The sequence below is a fragment of the Leptidea sinapis genome, chromosome 1 (genome assembly GCF_905404315.1).
Source record: "Leptidea sinapis chromosome 1, ilLepSina1.1, whole genome shotgun sequence".
Lineage (NCBI taxonomy): Eukaryota > Metazoa > Arthropoda > Insecta > Lepidoptera > Pieridae > Leptidea > Leptidea sinapis.
The window spans coordinates 23,730,105-23,757,621 of record NC_066265.1 but is presented as its reverse complement, the minus strand read 5'-3'; the positions used below and the strand labels follow the sequence as shown (position 1 = coordinate 23,757,621).

At 32.8% G+C, this 27,517-nt stretch overlaps 2 protein-coding genes across 2 annotated transcripts in view; both read right to left on the bottom strand.

Moving 5' to 3' along the window:
• Positions 1–2,398: 2,398 nt before the first annotated feature.
• Positions 2,399–3,277, bottom strand: LOC126969766 (uncharacterized). The gene has a single exon (XM_050815328.1). It carries the CDS (start codon positions 3,275–3,277, stop codon positions 2,399–2,401), a length of 879 nt encoding a protein of 292 aa, XP_050671285.1.
• Positions 3,278–11,617: 8,340 nt separating this feature from the next.
• Positions 11,618–27,517, bottom strand: part of LOC126969743 (cytochrome P450 4d8-like) — a 30,438-nt gene continuing 14,538 nt past the window's right edge. The window contains exons 6-10 of the mRNA XM_050815307.1: positions 26,042–26,096; positions 24,662–24,857; positions 23,540–23,694; positions 21,640–21,816; positions 11,618–13,637 (exon numbers count right to left, since the gene is read on the bottom strand). Of these exons, the coding sequence (XP_050671264.1) occupies positions 13,462–13,637; positions 21,640–21,816; positions 23,540–23,694; positions 24,662–24,857; positions 26,042–26,096 (759 nt within the window). The 3' untranslated portion in view covers positions 11,618–13,461. The remainder of the gene's footprint in view (positions 13,638–21,639; positions 21,817–23,539; positions 23,695–24,661; positions 24,858–26,041; positions 26,097–27,517) is intronic.

Below are 27,517 nucleotides of genomic sequence, written 5' to 3'. Positions count from 1 at the left end.
ATATTGTTGTGAAAGTATATTTTAAGATACAGCGGTAGAACATTGCTACAATATTTCTACCAGGCGCTTAATTTTACATAATACAATTTGTGCAAATAAACAAAATTTAGAGTCATTTACGTTCATCTATTATCAATATATAATAATGACTGATTAGGGAGGCTGCTGTGGCGGTTGTTGCTATCCTATATGCTATAAACATTACCATATATACGTGCTGTACAAAGATCCACCACTACCAGTGGGAGGCTCCTTTGCACAGGAAGCCGGCTAGATTATGGGTACCACAACGGCGCCTATTTCTGCCGTGAAGCAGTAATGTGTAAGCATTACTGTGTTTCGGTCTGAAGGGCGCCGTATTGTTTTATTAAATTGCTGGGCAAATGAGGCTTAACATCTTATGTCTCAAGGTGACGAGCGCAATTGTAGTGCCGCTCAGAATTTTGGTTCTTTGAGAATCCTGAGCGGTACTGCATTGTAATGGTCATGGCGTATCAATTACCATCAGCTGAACGTCCTGCTCGTCTCGTCCCTTATTATCATAAAAAAAAATCCAACAACATGAGTACCTATCGCGTAGAACATGGTTGATTTCCTTACTTGGTCCATTCCTTAGCCTTTGGTATTTATTTTGTCAACACAAGATGCAGATAAATATATTATAAAGATGTGAACGTCTCAAAATTAAAATAAAAATCTTGTTCGTTTCAAAATTACAAATACATATAACTATTGTATAAATCCTAATATAGAATTGATAAATTGTGTTAAAAATAAATCTATGATTTTCGTTGGCGTATTTTTATCAGAAAAGCATTTGCGTAATTTTTTTTCATTAGCCAAAAGTGGCATATAACATAGATTCGTTAAGGTGACAATATCACTTGATTGAGCTGAATACTGATTCATATTCTAAATCTAAAAAGCGTTCTCATACCCAGTATTTCTTTTAAAATCCGTTGCAAGAAGTTTCATAAAAACTTCACTGTAGTGAAACTCTACACGTCCAGATGATGAAGATTATGTCTTAGTTTGTGGGCTGAGGAACACAGGTGGAATTTAGCAGCGAAACAATAAATATGATGAATGAAGACCCACAAAGGAGCGACGGCTCTACGCAAAGCCATGAAGATCAAATCATTCGCAGCGTACCTACAGAATCACCCACAATTTGCTTTAATAGTTTTAGTAATAAAAAGTAATTAAGTAAAGTAATTAATTAAGGTTTATCGGATTTTTTCAAAATATCCTTCGCTGTAAGTCCTTATGAACTGCAATTATTTATTTAAATTGCAAAATATACAATCTTAAATTGAGAGCCTTATTTTGACTGGGCTGTTTACGCACGGGCTATTTAACCTCTTGATTTGGACCATTGTCAAACTAGAAATTTCAAGATTGAGGCCGCTATCCCAAGAAATTGCCAAAATAGCGCATAATTAAAACCATTTCTGAACGGTAGTGTAAGCTTTATATAAAGCTTACACTAATAATAATTGTATATCTACATAATATGAGAAGAAACTTCTTTTTTCTTTACATTTCCATTAAGTATAAATAGTGCGAAAAATAATCACCAAAATACCCCTAACTTTTACAGTTGGAGCCATGCTAATCATTTAATCAAGATAAAAATTGTACGAAAATTTATTAATTGTACACCAATACTATTTAAACATGGAATAGTTTTATTAGTTTTGTAAAGAAAATTGCATTATGTTTGTAATAAATTAAAAATGCTTCTAATCCTTAAATAAAATTATGTAGATCTTGTGCGTGAGAGGTAACCTAGTTCCTCTAACTTCCTCAAGGCCGTTGGCTCGGTCCGCAGCCTTAAGGAAATTAAAGTTGAATAAGTAGGCGAGGGAGTTTATAGCCACAGATGAAAGGTTGAATAAAATAGCCATAAATATTTGTATTTTTATTTCATATAAATTTAATTAACTTATGATATATTATTTAACGTATTATTATATATATTTTGGCTTATTTCTTAAATTTCAGCGTTAGTAATATGTAGTTAAATATTAAATTTGTACCAAAGAAATATTCCACATTTCAATAAATTGTTTGTGTGATTTAAAAAAAAATATTATATTTTTTTATCAATTGTATATTAAATATACAAATAAAATGCAGATCTGCATATAGGTAATAATGTACCTTAGGTACGAGTATTTTGTTAGACTGTAACAAGTCTTTTCAAAGTTATAAAACCAATAGAGACATATGGAGTTTAATAAGTGAAAAAAAATTGTTAAAAGCTGTTATTGTTTAAGTTTTTATCAATAAGTTGTATAGTTAGAATTTTAATAGAAATAAGAATAGTAAGGGTAGCGACTAACGTTAATTAATTCGTCAATAAATGACTTTTTATTACTATAAAATTAGGTGTAACCTACACGTTAACAACAATTTGTAACATATCAACTCCGCGTCTTTTCCTTTCGTTGTCATTCCATGATGATGTTTCACACATCATCAAATCTTCATCTGTATTCTCTCTTTCTGTAGCAATTTTAACGTTTTGTTTAACTTTACTTGGCAATGTTTCAGCTTCACCTGTACTAGACTGTTCGGAATTTGTGCTTTCAAGGTTAATTTCTTGATTTATATTAAAAATATTATTCGGTACTTCAAATGTGTCATTGTTATTTTTTTGTCTTTCTAATCGAATATCACTTTCTTTGTGACTTACAGAACCCCTGAAGTTTACAATTACCGTGGGTTTGACAACCATTTGGGACTCACGATTCCCAATTTGACTTTGGCCCGCCAATGAATTCATATAAGGTTTATCTTTGACTTGGTTTTGTTCTTCATCGTCATTTATTTTTAGTATATTCTTATCTTTAGTTGCTATAGGCTTTGGTCGTTTAGTATTTTTCGGTTTTTTAGTAGTAGATGATGTAGAATCGTTTGGTGTATTGACGTACAATACTATTTCTTCTTTGGCTTCTTTAGTTTCATTAAAATCTAAGTGTTTTGGAAGGCGAAAGTTTCTTGTCGGCATTTCAACTCTGTCATTTCGCCTCGGTATGAATTCAACGTCCCTTGGTTGTTGAAGTGAATCGTTATCGAGGTATATTTCATAACTGTGTTCAAGTTTATTCTCATCGTTTGAGAACTCCTCAGGAATTTGTACTTTTAATCTGAGTGACTCAATAACATCATGGAAAAGAGAGCGTCTTTCATACTTTTTGGATGATTCTCGATTGATTGATGGATAAGCGCTGCACGTAATTATCAAATACATAATACATAAGAAACACTGCATCTGTGAACACAAAAATATTCGAATAAATAATGCAAGTTGAAGAAAGGATGAGTTGTTTCATTTATTGTATTACATATATTTCCAGTCAATGGATGATATAACAGAGGTAATTTTTTTAATGAAAATAAGGGAAGAGACAAGCAGCACGCAGCTCATGAAAATTGATACGCCCTACCCATTACTTCTTCTTGAAAAAGACAAGATTTCTGTGTGGCACTACAATTGTGCTCGTCACCTTGAGACATAAGATATTAAATCTTATTTGCCCAGTAATTTCACTTGTTTACATATTTATGTTTACATATTACTGCTTCACGGCAGGAACAGGCGATGTTGTGATAATACCCATAATTAAGTTGTGGAGCCTCCTACCTACTGGTAATTTAAATGAAGTTTTTCATATCCGAATACATTATAAAATAGAAATACTGCCGATCACTTTATTTCATATTCAAGCTCTGGGGAGAAAAACTATAACAGCTGCTTTAGTACAATTAAGGGCAGCCCTGTTTCACTGCGATCAATATGATCTATTGTTGATAGCCAATGTTAATATTAATTAACTAGCTGACCCGGCAAACGTTGGTTTGTAAAGTATAATTCACGCGATAGTTTTATAAGTAATAAAATATTGCCTTTATTATAGCCTGTACATCATTTTGTTCTATTGTCAATAGTTTTTGCAGCGCACGCAAAAATAGGTTTTCGATTTTACACCTTGTGTTACAAAATAGCAATTTTATTACGGATCCCTAATTTTGAAAAAAAAACAAAGCCTTCCTCGATAAATGGACTACCCAACACTGAAAGAATCATTCAAATCGGAACAGTAGTACCAGAGATTAGCGCGTGACCGTTATATCATTTGCAGTGACCCGACGTATTTCAAGTGGTAGAAGAATTTGTCTTCCGAAAGACCGCTACGTTTACGCATTACAGTACCACATTCAGAGAGGCTGTTGTGTCGCGGTGTTCCAAGTATGTACTCATTTGTTTTAAAATTTGTACTGAATCATCAAAATTTTCATGTTATTTATAACATATTAACGATATTATTCCATCAACATTTACAAATTTATTGTTTCACAAATTATTTGAATTACAATTAATAATAAAATGAATGTACACGAGTTCGTAAAAAAATAATTTAAATTTATAAAAAAAATCACAAATAATATTGAGTACAGTAAATGCATCAATCCACATACGCTGTAAATATATTATAAAGCTATTGAGCGTGCATTAAGTTATAACGATCATATAATATATATTATATACCTAGTCTTGCCATAAATACTGAAACAAAGAAAAATAAAAATTTCTATTGCAAATAACATTTACCTATTACTTTTACAGTGTGTTAGTTTAATACATAAATGTAAAACAATTTTAAATATAAAAAGCTTTCTCGAAGTGGTCTCCATTGGCTGCAATACAGTCCTTTAAACGTTGGGGCCAGTTTTCAATAGAAGCGCGCAGTCTTTTCATGGGAAAATTCTTCACTGCGTATCATACGGATTGTTTTAGGGACTCCAAATTATTATGGCGTGTAGAGCATAATAATCATAATCCAGCGGACTAGTATCGTTCATTTAACATTTAACGTTCATTTCCAACCAAGACTGCGTAGACCGTGAATTATAACCCGGCGCCGAGTCTTGCTGGAAGGACCATTCTAAGGTATTGAACATGGTGTTGTTAAGAGGCTTCACTACCTTCCCAAGAATGGTATCTTGATACACCTGTGCCGATGTTTTGATACCTTTAATAGGTACAAACATTTTACTAATACCAAGCGTATGGAGAGTTTTAAAAATTGCATTTGGCTCCATACCTACTTTGTATAATGCAAATATAGCGATTCGGTTCTGTTTATCATCCCTCTCCATTTTTATATTACAAAATATTGTACAATGTATTGGCGCCAAAATAAGAATTTCAATGAATTTTATATAATTAAAAATGACAGATTCCAAATTCAAATATAATATTTTGTTTTTTTTTTTTTAATTGTAACAGTATTTATGGCCAGACTAAGTACATATTATTTTGGCTATGAATATATAAGAAAACTTTAATTTTTACAACATGAAGCAGAATTTCCGATGATAGGATCAACCAGCCGCTACAATTAGGTAACGTCACATAAAATTACGAACATGACGCATGGACTAGTCATCGGCCATCGCCTCCCTTGACCATATTTTATTTATGAGAAGGACTGAAGGAAAGATGATGACAAACCCGTCTCTATAAATAACATTTAAGCGATACAAATTTCAAACCATCAAGCTATTATACAAAATCTTTTTATGAAAAATAAAATAAAATTTAAATCCTTTAATAATATTTAATGCATTTTTTAAAAAATCAGTAAAATATTGTATGTTGTACGATATTATCATGTATTTGAATTAAATTCACCTTTTATTTGCTATCATAAAATATTTTTTTACTGTACATGCTGGGTGAATTGGTTTAGCCATATATACCTAGATCACGCCAAATTGATCAGTAGAAGAAATGATAAAGTAGCAGATACCATTACTGTTCGCACTACTTTTGCTGAACGACAGTTTAGCTGTCAATCAGTGTTCTTATATAATAAAATAAATCGTGTCCTAAATATATATCCTATGACATAACATCTATGCAGAAAAGCTTTAATTAATTGGCTAACTTGTCTTGCTTATGATGAAGTGGAAAATCTTCTGATCAGACTGACATGATAAACACACGCATTGTATAGATGGACCCAATCAAAGGTCCAATTCAAACCCACATCCACACACTCACTCACTCACTCACACACACACAGACACACACACACACATACACACACACACACACACAAACACACACAATTAATTGTAAATTGTATTATTTGGTTTTTAATCATTTCTGTTTATTTCTATATTGTTTACTAAATAAAAAGTTATCTGCTAAGGAAGTTGCGAGATATTCCCAATACAAGTGTCCTAAGACAACTTACTGGGAAGTCTCAACCACTAAAAATGTATATGTAATCTTTGAAATAAACGAAATGTATTTATTTATATACCTACTGCTTATGAACAATGTAATGCAAACACCATTATATTCAGCTAAAGATGTAATTAGCATAAATATACGAAATTACGAAACATATTAAAATAATACTAGCTCTATATTGTGACTTACGAGATAGACTGTAACATATTTAACAGCACGCAATTAATAAAATAATTTTCCCCTAATTTATAATATTAATGAACTTTTAATAAACTAATATAAAACGTACCCTGTAGATGTTCAGAGACTAGGAGATCAGAAACACTACTGTGTACTATTATTCTAGATCGGGAAAGCATAGGGTTGATTGAACTTCTATGAACTGAAGCAGGTGTGTGCAACATACTAATGTGTTTAAAAATCGTCCTAATGTATCATATAAAAATAGCAAGAAGTCTGCATTATAATATTATATAAAACGTTTATCCCTAAAATTTTTAGAAATACTCAGCTAATAATATATTAGATAATGACATATTATCGCATTGATGATGTGAGAAAAGAGCTCACTAAAACGTCGCTTATTAAAATGTCAGAAGGAGGAAAAGTAATAAAATAAAATAATAATGTCTAATCCCAATATTAGCACTGTGCTTGAATTAAGAAATCTGTACGTTACTTATGTATGAATGAAGACTAATCTTATCTTAATCTTATCTAATCTTATATGATCTTATCTGATTGAGCTAAACACGCTTTTGCAATAGATGTTTGCATTGATTTGAATGACAATATAAGAGTCTTTAGTTATGAAATTGACTATTTTATAATTCTTTCTTTTCAATTTTTATAAAAATAATACTTTTGATGCATCGTCGGCGGAGAAGTAGCAGTTATGCAGTTATTGATACCGTTACTGAAGAAATCAGTAATTAGACGGAAGGCAACAAATTGTTCAAACATATTCAAATGGGGATTTAAAAGAGATTTAAGAGGTGAAGAACTATCACCCGTCCGAAGTAGTGTGCCTCAGACCTGATAAAAACGGGCGCAAGAAACTCAGCGGGCTTTTCTTTTAAATAAAACTTCGTTCGAATTTAATATAGTACAATTTTAATAATTAGTATAACCGTATTGATTTTTTTTCTCTACAAAAGTTTGTTTCAATTCTGGAAATTTAGGCAAGTACACTAAAAGACAGAGAGCTTCCATCCCTAACAGACGTTGACCAAAGGTTCTCGATAACTGTGTTCAGCCAATCAGACGTCTCCTGTAAAGTTCATCCCGTTTTTTTAGAAGCTATTATGAAACATACTCACGCTATACTGCCAAAACAGTGTCCATCTCTTTACTAAAGTCATTTTTTAAATTAGGGCCTTGGTAAGAGGCTGAACGGGGACTTAATTGAATTGCTGAGTGCTTATGATTGTCATATAGAATCCATCATTCGTAGCATGTAAGTAATAATAACACTAGTCAAAATATCCAAATATCCCTCCTCCCAAAAACTTCTATGGCTGTTGAGCAAAGCAAGCGCTGGCAGTCTTTTAAATTCATTTATTTATTTTCAAACTTTTTTCCTTTCTAGCTTGTGAAACATGTACAAATTTTGTTTTGATGGTAACGTCGAAATCTGCTGTATTTTAGCCATCGATTTAGCTAACATCATCAATTAGTAGGTGTCACAATCGCCACTATTTCGTTATATCGACTAGAGTTTATGAACGACCTCGGGGTACATTTTGTCCGATCAGAAGAGGGAAACCAATTTCAAGCTAAGCATCCGACAGCAATGATCGCTCAGTATACGTGGATATTGCGTGCCGTTTTTGTCGCATTGCTGACATTCCATATTTAATTAAAATATTCAACGAATGTATTTAAGTATTCAAATGTGAGAAAAGATAACGCTAATAAAAGAAGGATGAAAGGGATTTTGGAGAATGAACTGCAGGAGTTTAAAAATAAATGGTTTTATTGGAAATTAAAATATAATTTGATAAAAAAATATTTATTTTGAATTCTATTAATAATTTCTATTTGAAATGGTGCTGTAACTTACCTATTATTTGAACGATAAGCACGACTTGGAAGAGTATTTTTGACTTTTGAGCGCTTCAAACACTAGTGGCCTCTTCACGAATATTTTCCTATAAACCAAAAATAGATAAATCACAAGCAACCTTACTAGATATTTTTAAAATAATATTTATTATTACTTCGCAAAGGTTTCGCTTCTCTGAAGTAATTACAAGACTGGACAGGTTGTCTAAATAAGGAAATGGAATGATCGGGAATATTGTACTTATATACAATGTATAATTACTATTACTTTAATGGAAATGCAATTCCATCTGGTTAAAAGTGAGAGAGAACTTATTCTAAATTTATTATTTAGATAACTTATCATAAACATTAACGTCATGGTTAGAAATAAATCCTACTTATCCACAGCTGAATATCTTCTTTAGTTCGATGCGAAATAGATGCCATTTGCCATTCCCATAATTGTAATAGTTATGAAGTGATAAAAAATTTACAAAGTTTGGCCCAGTAGTTTTCATTTTATGAAAATTGAAAAAACGTGGATGACAATGTAATTGTTTTTTGTGTACGTTTTTTTAGGAGGTTTCATTTCGGTTGATTATATATTAATTTAATTAACTGACACTAAAAAGTATAAAAAAACTATGTTTAAAAAAACTGAAAAGTATCAAATAACTATAAATTTAATTTAATATTAGTCAATCCATTAGTCAATGAAGCATAAAATAATGACTTTCAACAATAATTTTTATTTCAGTGATAAATATTACGCAGATAATTTTACGCATTTAAACCAAAAACCTAACTTAATATGTATGAACTTAATTATAACGACAACCGAGTGGAATAACCTACCTAATTATACTTACTTTTTCATGAATTATTATTTGACCTATAAAATCTTAATATAAATAAATTTGTGTGAAGTATGACATGAATAATTGAAATTAACCTTTTAAATATTAATGTTAGAATTTCGTTTTCATCTGATTCACCTTTCATTTTATCATGATATAACTAGCGCCATCTATCAATTAAGGTCCGCACTCCGATAGCCAAACACATTACCGATCTTGATGTCTCATTATCATCCAGCGGGCCAACACATAGAGGGCGATGTAGGAGAAACAGTTTAACCACAGAGTTGGGACTAGGGAATAGGGATGCATACTTAGGTACTTATGGATACTTAAGTGGAATAAATGAACAGTAACAATGTACAATATAGAATTCATATTGGAAAAACTGCACAAGGAAATGAAACGCTCTGTTATCGTTTATGAAATGCTCATTATCAGCAATTCTACGATTTTTGACATTTCTTCTGGTTATAATATTTAAAAAAAAAACACGAAAGTTAGGTATAAGGGGATGGCGGGCATGGCTCGCCTGTCCGATTCGGGAGACAAGTCTGAAGCTCTCTTCGCTTGCTTTTACGTCCTAAGTTCTTCTCGTGGCGTCACTTACCTATTGTCATTTCACGGAACCAACCCGGGCATTTGATCAATTCACTAGATTTGTTTAGAGAAATGATAAAATCGTGTTATTCTTTAAACATACTTTCTGATTTGATCAAATCATTTAGGCAACTGACCAAATCTCTGTTATTATCATTTCCCTGCGACTATATTCTATTGAAATCTAAAATATCTCTTGTCAATTATAAAATGTTCTCTTTGTACCATTGCATGATTAGTTATGGCAGTGGTCGGCAAACTTATTAGCCAAAGACCCAATTATGAACATTACAACAATAAAAAAAAAATTGGGAGAAAAATCTGATTTTAATTTACTAAATAAGTAGTACTCTAAATAAAACTAAACGTGGTTGCATCTCTTAGGAAAGTATGAGTAAGTCAGGTTTGTATGTTGTTGTTTTTAATGTTAGGTACCTAAGCATGATTCTAAGTTCTCATCAATAAGACGACTTCTCAGCTAACTCTTGATAATGTTCATGCTTGATAAAGATTGTTTGCATATATATGTAGTACCGAAAAGGGAAAGAACAGCAAACAGCTTTTTCAGCTTATAGTAAGAGCCAATAAGACTATTCCCAGCGCTGAAAATGATCATGTCTTCTTCTGCAAGTCATTCAAACCAGACCACTAGTGTTATGAACTAAGATCACATTTTTCCGTCTCCAATATTTCCGATTCAACATAAAGCTACTATTGTGCCAGAGCCGCACTTGAGGAGCCAAAAAGCCACATGCGGCCCTGGACCCGCACTTTGCCGACCACTGAGTTAAGGTGTGAAAGCATTATTAAACAAATAAAGAATCCATGTAATACTTACTCGACTAAGTTAACTAATATAATATTAGGAAGTGTCTATTCATCCGATTAATGATATAAATCATACGATTATCGTATCAATAACTATTATTTATTTGTCTGAAATTTTTTAAAATTAATAAATTTTCAGACAAAATTAGGAGAATTAGAAGAGAAGAGGTTAGAATTTTTTTCGTTATTTTCTTGAAAACTGCATTACCTTGTAATAAGATTAGTATCACTATAATCGTGGACTAAAGCTCTATAAAATTACAATTCATAAAAATTGGTCAGGTTATGTTAGAACAGTTAAATCAACGAATTGTAAAAACAAACGCCAGAAACGAATTGTAGGCGTTTCCCTTCCCTTTCTCCACATAAAAATGTCCCAACCTTTAAAAATGTCATAATTTGTGGTTAGGTTATAATGCTTTTTTCTCTGGAACGGTGCATTACCTTGTAATAAGAGTGGTAACATTATAATCGTGGACTCTAGTATTACAATATTTTTACCTCATAATTTGTGCTTCAGGATACTAAGTTTAAACCTAAAAATTGTCGGTCAAATAATTATTTATTAGTCATACGACGATCGAATGACTAATAACAGCGATAATATTATTGGTTATACCGATCGCAGTATACTAAGGTAAGCCTAGAAGTATTGCTGCTAATTCCACAGTTTCCACGTGAGCTTCCCGTATTTCCATGTTTGCGTTACTTGTAATCTATGGACGCCAATTATCATTTTCGAATGAATTGTTATCGTGTGAACTTTCTTTTTTAAAAACTGCTTGTCCTTTGAACTTATTTTCGGCACATGGACCTTCAAAAAAGTGCATACACCTTTCTATAAAGCCGGCAACGCTCCTGTGATCCCTCTGGCGCTGCAAGTATGTGGGCGGCGGTTATCACTTAACTCCAGACAAATGAGCCCATTTTTTTCTGCAAAAAGAACATATTATTTTGTTTCTTTACTTTTGTGAATCGATAATATTATGGTAGATGTGCTGAATAATAAAAGATGTAATATGTTAAAAACGATTTATTCAAGTACATAAGTAATAAGTTAATAATAATTAATTTTAGTGCGTATTATTAAATTAAAATAATATTTCATTTTAACTTAATCATTTTTATTTTTAATAAACGAAACAGTTTAATTCGTTACTAAACTAAATCTTTTTACAAAATTTTATAGTGAACACAAGCTAATGAGAAATACAAAACTCTTAAGATTATTCATGCTTCATTGTTACTAGTGTGCAAAAAAAGACGGGTTGCACTCCGGGAGTGCCGGCAGAAGTGAAAACTTTAACATTAACCTAGTGCATTTTTGAATATCTTGGAATGGTGAGGAAATAATTTCGTAGGAATTACTTTATTTATGTATATATTCATTTATCGCGCTATCGTATACAAAAATGACAATTTATATTACATAAAAAATTTAACACTTCGAAACTAATACAATTATTTTAAATTAAAAAGTTTATCTTTCATAAAAATCAACTTTCATCCGTAATTTCAACGGCTTACGAATTTTTGATCAGATCACGTGTCCTGACGCGAATTTAACATTTTATACTCACCCCGAGGAAAGTACTCAACGCCGCCAAAGAAGTTTTCACTTTAAAAACTAAAAAAAAACTACTAATGTCTAATAACGGTAGGTAATAGGAAATCATCCTGGTAGAATATACGTGGCTTATAAGAGTCTCATTTTACCCTGCAAAATATAATGGTTCAAAGGTTAGGACTGGCAGGGTTTTGCTGTCATCTAGGTGTTTGTAGTCGAAGAAGAATGTTGAAACAGATGCGGAAAAATTGTGGAATTAGGAGGCATTCGTAGTACAGTTCATCCAATTAGTAAGTGACCATACGCTGCCCATACTCCAAGTATTTGGAATTCGAGAAATTAATTCTCTAAAATTAATTACTCGAGCGTTGTAGTTCTTTTAGATGGATGAAGATGTTTCTTTTGAAAGTACCCGCGTGTCATTAAATATCAGTCAAGGCAGTTCATATACAATTCAGAAATTCCTTTGAAACCGCCACATAACGAGATGCTGAAGATGATGGCTGATGTTGACGTGGTGGATGATCTTGTTACCGGGAGGTCTGCTTGATGTGTTTTTTATTATTATTACTTCCTTTAAAGTTAAAGTTATTATATATTTTATGAAATGCTCACATAATGCCTCTATTTATTTACGATATGTGTGGATTGATGCATCTACTATACTCAATAACTCTTGTGTTTATAAGTATTAATTTACTTTTTTTTTTCTTTTTTCGACTTACTCGTGTAAGCCTTTCAGTTTTTGACATTTGAGTATTTTTGTTGCGTCACTTTGCATATATTGTAATTGAAATGATTTGTAAAACAATTAAAATGTACATCTCGACTTAAAAGAGTGGCAATGAGTTTAGCATTAGCTGAACCCTTTACGAAGTAGCGGTAAATTCAATAAGAAACAATATTTTTATTTATTTTTTCACATTCATAAGTGTCATTTCCGTGACCTACATGAATAAAGTGTTTTTGAATTTGATATTAATGAAGCGTGTTTTGTATATGGATCAATTTTAGGAACAGGGTTAAGTTAAACTCTTCAGAACACTCTTGGTGATAAATGCAGTACAAACAGGGTACAAGCCACACAATCAAGCGACGTTTCTTTACAAGGCAAAGTGATCGAGCTGTCGATTCGAGTACTCGATAAGAGAGAGATAAGATCGAGTTAACAATTCCAGTAGTAATTCTATGTTGCAAACGTTTGAATATAATATTATATTACATTTGAATATCTATATTTTTCGTCGTCGTTAATTTATATCTGTCCAAATCATTATCTCGGTCAATAATCAAGATTACAGATGTCTTGGTTCTAGCCTCACTTCAAAATCGTCTACAGGTTTCATCATTGTGCTAAATTTGACTCTCAGTGGCCTTTTCAAATTATCAGTTTCCTCTGCGGGTAGAATTTTGAAACGCGCTATTATTGTTGCTATCGCTGTGACCATAGACATCATGGCGTATTTGTATCCTGCAAAAAAAATATTTGTAAATGAAATCCTTTTTAGTATAATAAATTAAACAAATACTCTGTACGCATGCATTTAGAAGGAAAAGATGCCCAAGGAATTTGCGAGTGATGTATAACCTGGTTACATTATCCCTGGACATAGCCACGATGACGTCACATCGTCGCTTTGTTACGGTGTACATATCAAGGTTCACTACGTTATTACGAATAAATAAATAAAAAGATTTATTTTGTCCGTATTATAGTTTCATGTAACGGTGTTGGGTTGTGGTGATGATTAGCAGTATTGTTATTGTAATGATGAAAAATCAATGAATAAATCCGGGTGGAATAAAAAAAGGTTTTATTTTTCTGGTAGAACTATTATAGTTACATAGAACAACAGAAAATACAGAACTATTAAGAACAAAAGTCAAATCGTAACAATGAACACTTCAAAAACAAAGCAGTGGTAACACGAAAATATCATGTACGTAACGATAATGAAACTGCGAACCGTACTGACGCAACAGGATAAGCGCGAGGGGTAAAAGGGGAACGGGAGGGGGCGTCACGTTCCTGCGAGGTCCAAAGATGATATTGTGACCGTTTATTACAAAATCAATACTTTTTTTATGAAAATAAGGGACGACACGAGCAGGACGTACAGCTGTTGGCAATTGATACGCCCTGCCCATTACAATGTAGTGCCGCTCAGGATTATTGACAAACCCAAAATTTTCTGAGCGGCACTACAACTGCTCTCGTCACGTTGATATATAAAATGTTAAGTAATTTCACTAGCTACGGCGCCCTTCAGACCGAAACACAGTAACGTTTACACATTACTGCTTCACGGCAGAAATAGGCGCCGTTGTGGCACCCATAATCTAGCCGGCTTCCAGTGCAAAGGAGCCTCCCACTGGTAAATGTATCTACTGTGTCTATGCTTACTAGTGTGTATTATTCAGTTATATGCCATGAAATATAACCGTAGTGTACAATATCCGGTAATTCATCGAATGTACTAGTGCAATGAAGTGAAGCTCGCCGAGAATTGGGTGTCACGGCGTAATGTTGATTTTTAGGGTTCCGTAGCCAAATGGCAAAAAACCGGACCCTTATGGATTCGTGATGTCTGCCTGTCTGTCCGTCCGTATGTCACAGCCACTTTTTTCCTAAACTATACGAACTATACTGATGAAACTTGGTAATTAGATGTATTCTTTGAACCGCATTAAGATTTTCACAAAAATAGAAAAAAAACAATAAACTTAGGGGGTTCCCTTTAGACCCATACGTTTGTCTATAGATAGGTCTTCAATCATTTATTTCTTAACTGGATTATTTTTCGCGAGAGGCACTTCCAAAGTGGTAAAGTGAGTGTTAACCTGTAACTTCTAAAATAAAAGAATGATAAAACTATAAAAAAAAATATATGATGTACATTACCATGCAATCTTCCACCGAAAATTGGTTTGAACGAGATCCAGTAAGTAATTTTTTTTAATATGTCATAAATCGTAAGCCGCATTTTACCTTTAATAGGTACCTAATTATAATGTTTACTTATCAATAGCTTAATTAAAAAAAATACACTATTATTAAAACATCGATCAAAGTTACAACGAACTACAAGAACTTTTATATTATGTTACTTGCTGCTACGGAACCCTGGGCGAGTCCAACTCGCACTTGGCTACTTTTTAGATCATTTAGTGAAGTCTATGCACATTTAAATACATGGGAATAAGTGAAAAATATCATATCCCCACCTCATGAAACGTATTAAGACAGATATAATAAATTACAATTAAGATTTTTTTTGCTAGTTGATATTTATACAAATCTGTTAATTTTATCAGTTTAACTAACAAAATGGTTTTCGTTGTAGTCCTGTAATTAAATCCAGCAGTTGGTGTCCGCTTACACTACAAATGCCAAGAAGATACCCTGGAAAAGATTTCTACGTCTCAAAGACAAAATTTAACAAATAAAAAAATAAAAAAAATTCAGGGTTAAGTGCTTTAACTTATTAGATTCAAATACATTTTGAGGAGAGGAGGATTTAAGGAGTAACAAATATATGCACAAACAAATAAATAAACATACAATCTTTCGCTTTTATCGTATGAGTGTGATTTTTGATTAAAAACGTTAAAAACCTGCGACTGAACATATCTTGATTAGAAAATAGGCACAGACTGACAAACGTAAAACTTATAACCCTCTTTTTCGTCTGGATTTAAAAAATACCAAACTGCTACTCCACTAATGTCACTGTGCAAAATGGGTTCTAAATTCAAAATACGCAGCTTAAACTGAAAAAGTATTTACATTGCTGTCTATTGACTAATAATATTTTAAGCAACTGGAGTAAACGCAGAATTGTATAGACATAGCAGTCGAAGCTTATAAGCTTGACTTAATAACTAATTACTTAACTTAATTTATAAATTATGGTATCATTTGTGGCATGTTCCATATTATTTCGGCTTTAATTTTGTATGACGTGCCGCGTGCGTAGTCTATAATATGTTAAGAACGTCATAGTTACATAATAAGAAAAATATACTATCTATCATAATAATACTATTGTTATGTCTTACTATTAAAATACTCTATTCATATCAATTATAATCTTAATTATCATTAATTGTAGTAATTATTAAATTGTTATTGTTTACATCACAACACACGTACTGGGTCGCGCCAGTCATAAACTTATCAATATTTTTAATCCTTTTAACAAATTATATTAAATAACTATTGTTTTTTTTGTCTCCCATAAAATCATGACAAATCGTAATGTCCAAAGAGAATGTAAATACTACAAATTCAAATTAAAAGAGTTTAATTCTCAAAATAGGATAACTGCATCACTTTTTGAAGTCACAAGAAAATGTATACATATTAGAATTATTAATAGTTTAAACTTTTACAATTGTAGATTGCAAATTTCTTCAGAGATTTTATGATAAAAATGGACACATTGTCCCCTGAATGAAACGTTTGAAATGAAATGTTTTTCAAAACGATTTATGTTTTTATGCACAAATATTAGGTTTTCAAATATGTATTGACATGGTACTGTTAATTTGTTGATCTCCTTAAATTTATCTCTCAATGAATGTCTACTGAATGGATTGTAGATTGCTCGAACAGCTCTTTTCTGCAGCACAAAAATCGTTTGAATATCAGCAACGTGTCCCCTCAGTAATATACTGTAGGACGTAGTTTACAAATAATTAAAATATACGACACGTGCCATGTCTTCGTTTGAGAGGTGGCTAATTTTCCTTATAGCAAATGCTGCAGAACTAAGTCTATTCATCAAACCACCTATATGGTCGCGCCATTGAAGTTCTGCGTCTAAAGTAATACCCAAAAAAACTGTGGTATCTACAAGTTCCTAGTACTCCCCATTCACAAGTACATTTGAATTCGCCTTACTGGCATTTGGCGTTATGAATTTAATACATTTAGTTTTCTTACTATTCAAAAGGAAATTATTAGCATTGAACCAATGAATAATTTTGGACAAAGCATTGTTTACATCATCAAAGACTGATTCACGTCTCTTAATCTTAAATAAAAGGGATGTGTCATCAGCGAATAAAACAATTTCATGATGTTGCTAAATGCAGTGATGAAGTGAAGGGCACCATCTTCAGGGCATACTGCCAGTGTTTCTATACCTGCCAGTTACCATGGTACCGATACAAGAGAGCGTCCTTCAGCACCATAAGGGTGCAATATAATGATGCATATCGCATTCTTATGAAGTTACCGCGGTACTGCAGCGCGTCGGGCATGTTTGCCGAGGCAGGAATGCCCGATTTCTTTGCTGTCATCAGAGCTCGTATATATTCCTTCTGGGAAAGATTGCGTAGCTCGTGTAACAACATCCTCCAGGTGGTGGGCCAGGACTTGCGTAGTCCAATGATAGCCCATTGGCTATCGACACATCGGGAAGCAAATAGAAAATAGCTTTGGACACAAAGCTGTTTTCTTTTTGCTTTTATCTGACTGAGATAAATAATTAATGTAAAAAAATTATAATTGTATTGTATACTATTTTATTTGTACCTATACTATTTGTATTGTTTTTGTATACTATTTTATTTGTATGACTCAATATTGTGTATGGGATTTTATGCCTGTAATAAAGAATTATTATTATTATTATTATGATTATCCCAACATATGGCACATCATTTATATACATCAAAAATAGAAACGGACCAAGAATTGAGCCCTATTCACTCATTTTTATGGTTGATCCAAGGGCACGCTTTCCATTGATATCAACAGTCTGAATGCTTCTCCATGTGGTTTTTATTTTATCATATCACTTCAAAAACGAGATTTAGCTGTATTATATATGTGTATTATATGTATATGTGTATGATGTAAAAACATACTAAGTATTTTTAATATTTTGGAATATTTTTTAACATAACTAATGAATTTAACACTTGTGTTAAATTTTTTCTCATTATATAATTCATACAGTCGATTTCTACTTCTATGGATGCCTACAGTAGCCCAGTCACTAAAGCATGGCCTTTTATTTATAAAAATATTCTTGGGTGTAAATACTGAGTTATATTCTTCACTAACAATTTAAAAAAATGCACTATAATGTGTATTATGGTTTTCATGTACTTTAAATAATGGTAGTTATAACATCAAGTTATCTTTAAGCATTTCAATGCGTTTTGTGGGTTCTGTTATATAAGTACATTCTGCTTTACACTTTTTTATAATAACAAGAAGTCATTCACATCTGAAGATTTTTTTGTTTTCATTACAAATCATTGACAGAGCTTTCTCCATTACATTTTCAAAACTGTCATAGTGCTGCAGGTGGTCTGTATATGCTCATAACAATTAATTGCTCCAATTCAACACAAGCTATTTCAATAATCCTTTCTATTGAGAGTCTGACAATGTCTTTCCGCCCTTATATTTCAGTTCATTACTAATCAGTATTAAAGAACCGCCTGTTCTCTAATGAATGAACTACCAATCTTATGACTATTCAAATTAAATATTAACTGATGACTTTTAAGCCAATGTTCTGTAATGCACAGTATATCTATGTTGTCACAGTTAATGAATAACTCTATGTCCAAATCTTTACCTAGCATACCCTGTATATTTTGGTGTACTAAGTTTATAAATTTAACATTTTTTTGTATTTTGTTTCACATTTGAATGTGAGAATAATTATTTAATAAAAAGTCTGAGCTAGTGGCATTCTCTATTGACCACATAACTAAAAAAATTGCTTGGAATGCTTTCCAAAGTCTTAAAACTATTTGAAACTGTTTTCTTATTATTTCAAGCTTATGTCAAATCACTGCACGTTTTTCATGCTAAACAAAAAAATCAATTCTTACTTAGACAGTACCGCCTCTTATAACGTAGTATTTACATCATATTTGGTCCGTAATAACATTGTCAGAATATCCTATTTCCTTGAAATTTATTTAAGTCTTGATACCCTTATTTAGCGGTCTCTAAAATGGTTGATAGAACGATAAGAGCGAGCAACATTATAGCACTACTCGAGAAAAGGTGTGGTCAATGTATAACTATAGTTATGGGACACATAGCACTGACTACACTGCAGTTAGTCCTTCAGAGGACTTGAAGAAAACCATACAAAGAAGCTCAATATGACCGCTTCCTGGTAAAAGCATTGAGAATTCGCAAATCTTTCTATGTCGACCTCAAAAAGACTAGAGAAAGTGAGAGGTATGCAAACCAGCTTGTGGACTGGCACAAGGAGGCTTCTCGCTGCCAAAATATGCAGTTGCCGTCCAGCCCGTGGCCCTAAATTACTAGTTGATACTTAGCTTCGCTCGAAATAGTACGACGTAGGCTCAAGAGGACTGGGGTAGAGTTTTATTCTAGGATAAAGCTAGAATATCACTATATGGTGAGGACCGACGTCGGCGAATACTGCGAAGCAGAAGGGGGCGTTTCGTAGAAATGTTTGCTTTAATAAACCCTTATGGTGGATGCTCAGTTATGTTTTCATGAATCGCTTTATTGGAGAGCCAGGAAGTATTGGAGGGTTCGTCATAGAAAACGGCACTTTGAATACACACCGGTACATGTCAGAAGTCCTAATTCCTTACGTACAATCCGCATTAACGGTTCTTGGAGAAAATTTGATTTTTGTGGTTGATAACGCTCGCGCTCACCGTTCTGGTGATGTAGAAGCGTATATTAAAGAGGTAGGGATTCGTCTTTTTGATTGGCCAGCTCGAAGTCCCGACCTCAATCCCATTGAGCACGTTTGGGATATTCTAAAAGGAAGAGTAAGATCAGTGCAGCCCGCTCCGCAAAACATCAGGGAGCTATGGAATGTAATTTATTTATTACAATTATAAGTAGTTTAAAGTATGGGACAGTTATTGTGAACATAAAAATTACAAAAAATACTCCCTTATTACTTCTGAAAATTTAACTTATTCTATTTTATAAGACATTTAAATTATTCTTATTTTCTCTTTGAATAAAATGAGAAAATAATAATAACCTAAGTACAATTGCCTTGTTCTCACATTTGCAAGTCACAACCAAAGAGGGTGTAAATACTCCGTACTATTGGTAATTTTTGCAAAGGCATCATTAAAACGAGGTTGCTTGTAATTGAGTCGAGTTTTATTGAGATTATGAGAGCGTTTATATAAAATTATTTTAGCCTGAGGTAATGATCGTAGATTATCTCTCTTATCTCCATAAATAACGATTTACGTCCGTTAATGAGCTAAGTTTTTGTTTCGTTTTTTCGTTCTTTATTTAGTTTTTGTATTTCGATGGTTGAACAATAAACAACTAAAGTGAATATTTTTCGGCCCGAAATTTTAAAGGTACTCTTTATATATAAAAATTTCGTGTCACGTTAATTGTCCGCGATGAACTCCAAAACTAATAAACCAATTTTAATCAAATTTTACACACTGTGTGTTGTTTGGTTCAACTTGAGAGATAGCACAGTTTTTATTTGATTCGTGATCGTTAGTAATTATTTAATTTCAATTTTACTTTTGTATAAATGCTGATTATAGAACAGGGAGATACGAAATAAATTATTGTTGTAATGATTCAACTACAAATTTCGTAATCAACAAAAAAGATTTTAATTTAATTAAATTCTGTATAATGTGTATAATATTTTTTTATGGAAAAGGAAGACACAGACAGACATCTGGTCATCAGACAGGTCATCTGGTGTTAAGTAACCGGCGCCCAAGTTTTCTTGCAACGCCAGGGGAATCACAGGAGCGCTGCCGGCCTTTAAGGAAGGTGTACAAGTTTTTTTAAAGGTACCCTAGTACCGTCCCGGAAACATTGCACAAGGAAGCTCATTCCACAGCTTTGTAGTACGTGAAAGAAAGCTCCTAGAAAACCGCACTGTGGAGGTATGGTGGGGATGATATCCATTATATCTATTATCATATTATTATGTATATATATGCATTCATTTAGGTTAGGTTTCAATTTCAGAATTCATATTGGCTGGTTCTTATACTATCATAGTTCATATACTATATAATATATAATGAAAATGGTCTTTGTTTGAGGCTAAATCACGCCTAAACCACTGATCGTATCGACATGAAACTACAACCATTCGATGCGAAATTTATCGTATATGGCTACTTATTTTTTTCAATTGTATTTTTAATAATAATAGGGCGCCGAAGTTAGTGAAATTACTGGGCAAATTAGACTTGACATCTCATGTCTCAAGGTGACGAGCGCGATTGTAGTGCCGCTCAGAATTTGTGGGTTTTTCAATAATCTTGAGCGGCACTGCATTGTAATGGACAGGGCGTATCAATTACCATCAGCTGAACGTCCTGCTCGTCTCGTCACTTATTTTCATAAAAAAAATAAGATGAATAAAGTTTAATTAATTTCCATTTTAAAATTCGTCCAGCGGAGCGGGCGGGAACGGCTAATTTTAATTATATTATAATCAAATGTGATAAGTAAATCTTACCTAGACAATTTCTTGGTCCAACGCTGAATGGAGCAAATGCACCACTTGGTACTGATCCATTTAAAAATCTCTCAGGAATAAATGACTCCACATCGTCACCCCACAATTTTGGATTGTGGTGCATCCCCCAGATACTTAGTATTACTTCGGTATTTTGGGGTATTGTTATAGATGAAGCTATAAGAAAATAATGTTGTTTAATATACACTCATAGTATTTTATGTAACAGTTGTATAATGAGGATCAAAAATCACGATAGGCGTTTTTTGACGTATTTATACGACGTGTCTAAAACAATATTTTTTCAACGACTAGGTGTTTTTAAATAAAACCAAAATTCTACAAACAAATATCACAAGTTGTTGTAAGTGGCCGATTTAATGGGCGGGAAATGTATTGTATTCAATACTTATATCTGTTGAGTGGTTTAATGTTTCCTTCAAGGAATGGCAAAGGTACACTTATACAGCCAACGCGGGAATATTGAAAATTACAAAATATACCTAGCAGCATGTTGGCAAATTATATTAACAAGTTTTTTTCTTAAGTTGACATTAAAGTGTTTAGTCTAATGATTTAAATATGAAAATATTATGTATTTTAAATATTTCCTAATATTTCTATGAACCCACGATACCTAACCAGGATTTTGTTGACTGTGGCACCAAAACAACTACCTACCATGAAGTCTTATTGCGATTCAATTGACAACCTAAAATGAAATGCTTTGCTATTTCGTACCACGACGTGATTAGAGCTATCTAATTTAGGTTGACGTCAAATCAACTGATTAAATCGCAATGATGTCAATTGACATTCAATTGAATGTCAAAAATTATATCAATTGAATCGCAAACTGATTTAGTTCGTTCATTCTTTCGTACCATGAGGTAATATTTCAACCTAAACTGGATAGCTTATGTGTCATAGTCATTCAGTAGAAGGCAGTTAATGGTACGAAGCTTAGCGATTCAGTTAAGGTACCTAAACTGAACTGTATCGGAATCGCATCGCTTATTAAAAGTTGATGGTAGGCCCTCTGTGCTTTTTTGGCGACATTAAAGTACGGAAAGGTGACGGTAAGCAATTTGCTTTTTAGACCATAGAGTATAGACTTTTTCAAAGACTCAATAAAGTATGTACTTATATTACTGATTGTGGCTGTATAAATGACAGAATATTAAAACCACTATTTAAAGTAGAGGAGTAGAAAAATAAATAAAAAATACAATTACGTGTATAGTTTATCTATTAATAAAATAATGTGAAAATTTTGATTAAGTTGCACTAAATCCTCTCCACGGTCGAACAGATGGGATTAATTAAATAACAGATATCCTGTTTTTCATAATAGAATATAATAAGATAATATGTCTGTTGCATTGAAAAAGTTCCATTGAAAAAGTTATAGGAAGATTTTACGTTGTCCACAAAACAATGATAATTTCACGAAGAATTGATTTAAATTTGATAAAGCCAAGAAATAGCATCCAGTGTTGATAATATTATAATCATAAGTGTATTTTGTACACAATTAGGGATGAACCGAGCAGGTCGTTCAGCTGATGGTAATTGATACGCCCTGCCGAAAAATTCTGAGCGGCACTACAATTGCGCTCGTCACCTTGATACAAAAGATGGTAAGTCGAATTTGCTCAGTAATTTCAATGGCTACGGCGGCCTTCAACCCGAAACACAATAATGCTTCACGGCAGAAATAGCCGTTGTGGTACCCATAATCTAGCAGGCATCCTGTGGAGCCTCCCACTGGTATATGGATCATCAGTATTATGTTATGTTAACAATAAAAAAAAAATAAGAACAAAATCTGTTATTAATAACTAAAGCTAACATTTTGTTCTACCATGCATTAACATAATGTTTTTTCTTTTAAACTTACGTAAGAGCACATCTTTTTCTACCGCTCGTCCAATGATTGGAACTGGAGGATATAACCTTAAAGTTTCTTTTACAACTGCATGCAAGTACTTCAATTTCGGTAAGTCAGTATGAAGTATAGGCCTTCTCAAGTCGTCACCAAGAACCTCTGTTAGTCTAAAAATTAATTGCAAATAAAATTTAATTTAACATTGTAATTTTCGGCACTATAAGTCTTCTCTTTAGTAATTATATAACATTAAAATTGTAATTTTTAGACTGTTTGATGCCAAAATAAAATAAAATAAAATATAACGTGATATTTTAGTTTATTTTTGAAGTTATACTTCTTTAGGCGCGTTATGAAAAAATGATGAGAGTGAAATTTTAAGATGCGCGCGCATCACTGTAACACAAAAGTAACAGGGTGAAGTTGGTTCCTAAAAATTTTCTGACATTTGCGACATTTGGTATTTTTTTTGTTTCTTCGTCCAGTATTAGGATAGCCAATAGGTTCAAGCCTGAACAGCCTAATTCGTTATTTAATAATTAATTGTCAAAGCCATCGTTGCAAGATTTTTACTATATTGTTCTTTCTACAAACGTAGAATAGCACGAGGAATAAATAATTTTCAGGATTTTTGCTTTGTTAGGCCAAAGAAGTATAACTTGTTGCGCGCATACACTCACACACTCTTTCTTACAAATTGAAAAAATGCATTACCTTATATTAATTCTACAGGACCAATTTATGGGTAACGACCCATACATCTAATTGATTACCAGCCAGATACTCAGCTTGTAAATTTGGGTATTTTTGGTGTTTGTAATTTTAATCTACTATATTATGGGTCGGTAATAGTAACGATGATGAAATAAATAAATAAGGAATCGCCCTAAACAGTACATAACTATTGTATGTTTTGGCCTAAATTTGAAATTTCCCGAAGAAAGCTTTTAGAAATAACTCAGTCGGTAGAGAAAATTCCTAGAGGCCTCGTAGAGGCTCAACACGTGTCGAATTGTTTGATGAAAAATATTGGCGGAATTAACACTAAAGAAAACTCAAAACATTAGGATAACTCAGTTGATGGCATATTAAAGTACGTAGCTTGTCAATGGAGGGCTGAAAAAAAAAACTTACTCTTCATAGACTTTCATTTGAACGTCAGGGTACTTTGACAGCATGACACATGTGAAGCCTGCACCAACCGCTGACGTGTCAGTTCCCGCGAGAAGTAACACGAGCATTTCTTCAATTAGGTAATGATTTGTAAATTTAACTCCATCTGCCGATTCTAGTAGTAAATCCAGAAAACTTTCCGTAGATTCCACTCCAGCTAATAAGAATAATAATATGATGTCAATCAAAATTAATAAGCATTACTTACTGATATTTTTAGTAACGATAAGTTTTGTCTCTAAAGTTGACTGCAGCTGGGGAAGCTCTTACATCGGACAAACAAAACAAACTAATTCTCAACACGTTAAGGAACACATCAGCGCAATCAAAAATAACGATCCTAAAAAATCTGCAATAGCCGAACACTTGCTTAAAGCCGGTATCAACCATTGGATCGAGCTGCACAACCTACGAGTGATTTCTGCTGAACGCCAATACATCCTACGGCTTGTTAGAGAAGCTATAGAAATTAAAAAGCATCCTAACAATTTTAATAGAGAGGATGGTTTTAGGCTAACGCAAACATGGAATCCCGTGGTCTCTCTCTGCAGTACGAATGCAACAAAAAGATCCGAAAGTATGTACGTCGTCAGTAGTGTGTGTCGTAAATTAGGGAATCAAAGACCAAAACGAATTAGGCACCAAGTGGACAGATTGTTGTATTATTATTGTCAAGTGTCAATGTGTCAAGTGTTTCTCGCCGCCTCCGCAGTTCCGTCGTGACCACGATTCATGCAATTGGATCGAAATACATTACAAGTTTTGTCTCTTCTAAATAATTGCTCTACAATCCGTTTTGCAAAAGATGACTGATAATAACTTACTTTACAAACCTTGTGAATTACCGACATGTAACTTTAATCTAAGATTTTAATTATTTGATTGTAAATAATATGAGATAAGCACATTAGTAAATTTTTTAGAAACTGTAATAATTATATGATAACATCAGGAAAAACGTAAACTTGTTATGCCTTGGCTAAGTCGAGTTAGTAATTTTTGGTTGGGCGATGTTTCTTTTGAACATGATCCCTTAAAATGTATAAAACAATTGTGTTATGCAATCAAAAAGAACCGATAAAATGCTTTTGAAGTAAAGATTACTAAACATTAATTATTAATACCAATTTGGGAATTGAACGAATGCCCTGTGTATATTAATTAATAAATTTTATTGTAATGGAATTGTATAATTCGGATTAAGATGCCCGCTGAGTTTCTTCAGCCCGATCGTAGTAGGTCTGAGGCAAGCCCTTATTGTATAAAAATATATGAATTTGAATAAAGTCTTGATAAAAACAACAAATTCTTAAAATTAACGTTTTATAATTCATAACTTACATGAAGCCTCCTTACTTTTTGTGCGTTTGATATCTTCACGCTTTTTTTCAATGATCTGAAAATAATATATTTAAATGTATAATTATTAATAAATTCTTCTTAATTATCGTAATCAAAATACAAAAAGAACATATTTTGATCGTATATCACACATCAAGTCGGGGATAAATAAAAGGTTTTGCATAAATGTTTTTCTTAAAAACGTGGTGATTAAGACCACGTTTGTTTCGTTCATCTTATTTTATCAATATTGTTGATCGAAGGCGCCATGTTAAGATTAAGCCTACGAAACACGACATATTATCGGTTGCGGATCTTTCGCAGCGGACGCCCTTACATTTTATTGCATGTAAGTGACTAACCCCCTTATTCATAATAGTCTGCTAACTTAAAGCATTGCTAATTTTCACTCTGTCCTTTTCTATTGACCTAAGTCAGAATGAGAAAAAACACTCCTAAGCGGCTTTTTAAAGTTAGCGGACCATAATGAATAAGGGGGTAAGAAATCGACAATTACAACGCGGGTGATTGGTCGATCCATCGGCGCATCGCAAGTTGTTTTCGTGTATTCAGTTCTCCTCGCATCGATCAAGGTATGTATTTTATATATTATTCATCGCGCAACATTTTGAAGGATATCTCGCAGCAACGGCGCTGGTGCATGAAGCTTGAAACCGAATGATTTAGAGCTGATTTCAACATTGAAGTAAAACGTGGTTAAACCAGTTTGGTTTAAACCAAATTCGACCAAACGTTGTTAATTTTGCGCCTGCAAATGAGTTTATAGATTAAATTCGCACTTCATCAATACTAACTGAACGCTATTATTGACACACTTTTTACACAAAATATCTTGCCCCAAGTTAAGCATATATAGCCTGTGTTATGGGTTACAAGACAATGATATTTTAATACAATATACTTACTTAAACATACATAAATTCATACAAACATACATATAAACATACATAAATACATTTAAACATCCATGACTCGGAAACAAACATCCATATTCATCATATAAATACTTGCACCTATCGGGATTCGAACCCGGGACCTCTAGCTTAGTAGGATCGCTAACCACTCGGCTATACATTATAGTTGTAGCATAAACGCGATTAAGTGCAAAACGCCGAATTTTGGACGTCTAACATATTTTATCGCTTTCGAGAACTGTCACTGTCATTTTTGTAACAGAAACGTGGACATATAAGAATTATGATTTTGTTGATACTTCATTTTGGAGTATTGTTGTTCTGTAATATGGTATCCTCACTACCACATATGCAATAGTAGATTATTATAACTCCAAAAACGTTTTATATGGCGTCTTTTTTATCAATTCAATCTATGGAATCTATTACAAAACTATTCCGGACGTTTGCAGTATTTTAAGATGCACACACTCTCTGATAGGAAGAATATATTGGATTGTCTCTTTTTATATAAAATTGATAAGGGTGTAATTGACTGCCC

Coding starts and splice junctions, on each gene's coding strand:
- LOC126969766 (XM_050815328.1), bottom strand. CDS start 3,277: ATGCAGTGTTTCTTATGTATTATGTATTTGATAATTACGTGCAGCGCT.